The sequence below is a fragment of the Myotis brandtii genome, unplaced genomic scaffold (assembly GCF_000412655.1).
Source record: "Myotis brandtii unplaced genomic scaffold, ASM41265v1 scaffold247, whole genome shotgun sequence".
Taxonomy (NCBI): domain Eukaryota; kingdom Metazoa; phylum Chordata; class Mammalia; order Chiroptera; family Vespertilionidae; genus Myotis; species Myotis brandtii.
In genome coordinates, this window is record NW_005359352.1 from 1,362,330 (window position 1) to 1,366,862 (window position 4,533).

The 4,533-nt window shown below is 58.8% G+C and overlaps 1 protein-coding gene across 1 annotated transcript in view; it reads left to right on the forward strand.

Moving 5' to 3' along the window:
- MBOAT2 (membrane bound O-acyltransferase domain containing 2) overlaps positions 1 to 4,533 on the forward strand; it is a 36,770-nt gene that overhangs the window by 28,380 nt on the left and 3,857 nt on the right. Inside the window, exons 8-11 of the mRNA XM_005867272.2 lie at positions 936 to 1,128; positions 1,485 to 1,588; positions 2,443 to 2,507; positions 4,415 to 4,531. Coding sequence (XP_005867334.1) covers positions 936 to 1,128; positions 1,485 to 1,588; positions 2,443 to 2,507; positions 4,415 to 4,531 — 479 coding nt within the window. The remainder of the gene's footprint in view (positions 1 to 935; positions 1,129 to 1,484; positions 1,589 to 2,442; positions 2,508 to 4,414; positions 4,532 to 4,533) is intronic.

A 4,533-nucleotide genomic window follows, 5' to 3' on the forward strand; every position in this document is an offset into this window, starting at 1 on the left:
CCTCCAGGCAGGGCTGGGCTTTGTGTCGGCGGACTCTGCGGGATTGGCCTGGTGGGGTCTGAAAGTCCCACGACCCCGGCCGGCGTGGCTCAGGGGCTGAGCACTGACCTAGGAACCAGGAGGTCAGGGTTCGAGTCCCGGTCAGGGCACAGGCCCGGTTGCAGGCTCCATCCCGAGTGGGGGGTGTGCAGGAGGCAGCCGATCCATGGTTCTCTCATCATTGATGTTTCTCTCTCCCTCTCCCTTCCTCTCTGAAATCAATAAAAATATATTTAAAAATAAAATGAAAGTCCCAGGAGAAGAAGGTAACTCAGAAAGTCTGTGACAGTAAAAGGGGGTGTGTGTGTTTCTCAGAACGTGGGGCTTGGAGCAAAGGGTCAGCCCACCCCCCCAAGTTATTGTAGACAGAGCGAGCGTGGAGAATCGTGGCCCGCTGTGCAGCTCATTGTATTTTAGACCAAGAAGGGGCTTCAGTCTCCATACTTTCTGTTAGTGGCTTTCTCGCTGAGAAATTCTGGATCGAACTGGGTTGAGTGTCAGACTGGACATCGGTGCGTCCAGGCCTCTCCCATGGACCGTTTTGTGTCTCCAGGCGGCCTCTCACCTCTCAGGCCTCACTGCGTAGGAGATAGTGAGGGGGGTACAGAGGGGGAGTTAGGCCGTGACGCCCCTCAGAGGGGGGTTAGGGGGTGACACCCACAGAGGGGGTGGGTTAGAGGGTGATGCCCACAGAGGGGGTAGGAAGGGGGTGGGTTAGGGGGTGACGCCCCTCAGAGGAGTGGGTTAGGGGGTGACGCCCCACGGAAGGGGGTGGGTTAGGGGGTGACGCCCCTCAGAGGAGTGGGTTAGGGGGTGACGCCCCACGGAAGGGGGTGGGTTAGGGGGTGACGCCCCACGGAGGGGGGGTCAGCGATGACGCCCGTCTCTCCGTGCAGGCGGCCGTGGTGCAGAAGCTGGTGGTCTGTGGGCTCTCCTTACTGGTCCACCTGACCGTCTCGAACGCATTCCCCGTGGAGCACAACATCGACGCGCATTTTCAGGCGACAGCCTCGTGGCCGGCAAAGGTTCTCTATCTGTATGTCTCTCTCTTGGCTGCCAGACCCAAATACTATTTTGCATGGACGTTAGGTGAGTAGCATGTGGACGGGCTTTCCTGTTAGTGTGCGGACGTGTGTCTTACACCTTATGCAGCCGGGGGAGTGCCCCCTGGAGGGCAGAGAGGGGAAGACCGAGGAGAACAAGGAGGGTGGCTCGTGTAGAAGACAGGAGCCCTATGGCTCATACCCACACGGTGAGGATGTGTCCCAGAAACGGTTCGGAGACCCTAAAACGGGACCAAGGCCCATCGTGTTAGACGGAAATGGGAATGGCCCTGCTTTTCCTGGTTGAGAATAAGAGATGACACGTCCGATGGCAGGCCCTTCTGGGGGACGCGGCGGATGGGGACACAGGTTCTTCATCCCCCCTTTGCTTATTCTCCGCAGCCGACGCGATTAACAATGCTGCAGGCTTCGGGTTCAGAGGCTACGACAGACATGGGGAAGCTCGCTGGGACTTAATTTCCAACTTGAGGATTCAGCAAATAGAGGTTGGTACCTCATGGAGACGTTAGTTGCCATGTGACACTCGAAGAACCATAGTTTGCTGTCATAGAGTTATGATGTGATGGCCAAGAGTGGTGTCGAAGGGTTTTTAAAAATATATGTATTTTTATTGACTTCGGAAAGGAAGGGAAAGGGAGAGAGAGAGAGAAACATCCATGATGAGACAGACGCATTCATTGACTGCCTCCTGCACGCCCCCTCCTGGGGGTTGAACCCGCAACCCAGGCATGTGCCCTTGACCGGAATCGAACCCGGGACCCTTCAGTTCCCCAGGCTGATGCTCCGTCCACTGAGCCACACCAGCCAGGGCGTGGTGGAGGATTTTTAATAATAATACACCTTCTCTCATCGAGCCAGGACCAAGGCTCCCTCCGACGTGAGGGAAGCTCCTGGGAGACGCTCCTCCAGGGGCTGGAGGCGGGTGGATGGTGGCAGCCCATTCCTGCGGGGGTGCCCGGCGGGGCCAACGTTCCGAGGAGCCGGGAGGGGTGGCTGCAGGGCGCGGCGCCGGGGAGCTCAGCACGTCCATCCTCGGGGGAGAGCCCGAGCCCTTTGCTTGAGCATTGGGACTTTCTGCGGGATAATGCCTGGCCCCCCCGCCCCCGAATGCTCACAGACAGGAGAAGAGGGTGAGAGCCCGCTGAGCTGGGGGGGTGCCCCACACCACACGCGCTCCCTTGAGCCCCCGTCACTGAGTCAGAAGAGCGCGCGCAGGAACGACAGCACGACACTCGCGTCCCTGCCAAGCCCCTGATCTTCAGCACAAGAAGGCCTTGCCGCCCACCTTCCAAACGCCATCCTTTCGTTGGGCCAAGAGAAACGTCGCTCTGTTTTTCAGGGGTCCACCAGCTTCAAGATGTTTCTCGATAACTGGAACATCCAGACGGCGCTGTGGCTCAAAAGGTACGTTCCTTCCGAGCTGCCCTCAGCCCCGCGCGGTCGGGCTTCGCTGAGCCGGGCCCCGGGTTAGTGAACGGCGTGTGAGTGATACCTGGTGACATCGGAAACGCTGTTACCCTCCTGCGGGGCCAGGCCAGGAGGCGGCTGGCCCTGACCTCCCCTCCGCCCGTGAGGGCCCTGCCAAGGCCAGGCCACACATCCTCCTGCTCATTCATTGAGAGTTGGCCAAACGGAACACGTGACTGTACAAGCGCCGTGCATGCGCCCTAGACTTCCCAGCACCAGCCCGGGGTCTTCCCACGTCGGCCCAGGATGCAGCCCTGCAGGCCTCACGGTCGTTTCGTTGGTTTGTTTGTTTTTTGGTTAAAGCCTCACTGGAGGATATTTTTTTTTCCATTGATTTTTTTTAAAGAGAATATCTTTTTATTATTGATTTCAGAGAGGAAGGGAGAGGGAGAGAGAGAGAAACATGAGTGATGAGAGAGAATCATGGATCGCTGCCTCCTGCATGTCCCCCACTGGGGATCAAGCCCTCAAGCTGGGCCTGTGCCCTGACCGGGAATCGAACCGTGACCTCCTTGATCATAGGTCGACGCTCAGGCAATGAGCCACGCCAACTGGGCTCCGTTGATTTTAGAGAGAGTGGAAGGGAAGGGAAGAGAGAAGAGAGAGAGAGACACATCAATTGGTTGGTTGACTCTCCCACTCACCCCACCAGGGCCCAGGGATTGAACGTGCAACCCAGGTACGTGCCCTTGGCCGGAATCGAACCCGTGACCTTTCGGTTCGTGGGCCGACACTCTAACCACTGGGGCAGGGCTCACAGTCTTGTTAGAGACACCGCAGAGCCGTCTACACCTGCTGCTCCCAACAGCGAGGAGAGAGGGGGCAGGGACCGGGGCGGAGTGGCCCAGAGCAGGGGGCAGGGCTCGCGCTGACCTTGATGACCAGCAGGAGGCCGTCAGGCGGACGGGGAGGCCGGGCAGCTCAGGCGGAGGGACAGTCCCGGAAGATGACGGCAGGAAGATGCTCAGACACCCGGGGGACAGCGCCCTGCGCTGGACTTCCCTGATGAGCCGCCCGTGCCGCCTCGGCACCCGCGCCTTGACTTTCGGACGGGCCGCGTGTCCCTCTCCCCGAGGTGCCCTGTGTATCATCGCCGCTCCCGCCTGCCTTGCTGTCTCCCGGGGCCGCGCAGGTCGCCAGGGGATCTGCTGCTGCTTCTGTTAAGCGTTGAGCTTGCTGCCTTAGGCACGTCTTGTTTCCATGCGAGTTGAGTTCTCCGGGCTGTTACAAGAAACTTCTAGACCAGCGGTTCTCAACCTGGGGGTTGCGACCCCTTTGGTGGTCCAACGACCCTTTCACAGGGGTCGCCTAAGACCATCCTTCATATCAGATATTTACATGACGATTCATAACAGTAGCAACATGACAGTTATGAAGTAGCAACGACAATAATTTTATGGTTGGGTCACCACATGAGGAACTGTATTTAAAGGGCCGGAAGGTTGAGAACCGCTGTTCTAGACGCAGCACTGCCCACTCCTGAGAGGACTAGCTCTCCCGGCTCAATAGGAAGGTCTGGTGCTGCTCACGAGAAGGACAAACAGCGCCAAGTACCCTCACTCTGATCGGGGCTGCAGTTTCCTGTGTGACTTTCCTTCCTCCCAGACACCAGGAAGGGCCTCTGAGCTCAGCTGGGCCAGCAAGAGATGCAATTGCATTTCTCTCCCTAAACCTGACACGTAACAGCTGTCACGTCCCTGAGGTCACAGATGACCACGCTGTGGCCTAAGGTGACGCGTGGTTGTTTCCCGGGCCCCCTGAACCCCCCCCCTGCCCCGCCCCGGGTAACAAAAGAACGACTGCTGTGGGCTTGACAAGGCTAACCTCCCTCTGCGGGTCCCTAGGGTGTGTTACGAACGGACCACCTGGAGCCCCACCGTCCAGACGTTCGTGCTCTCCGCCATCTGGCACGGGGTGTACCCCGGCTACTACCTGACCTTCCTGACCGGGGTGCTGATGACGC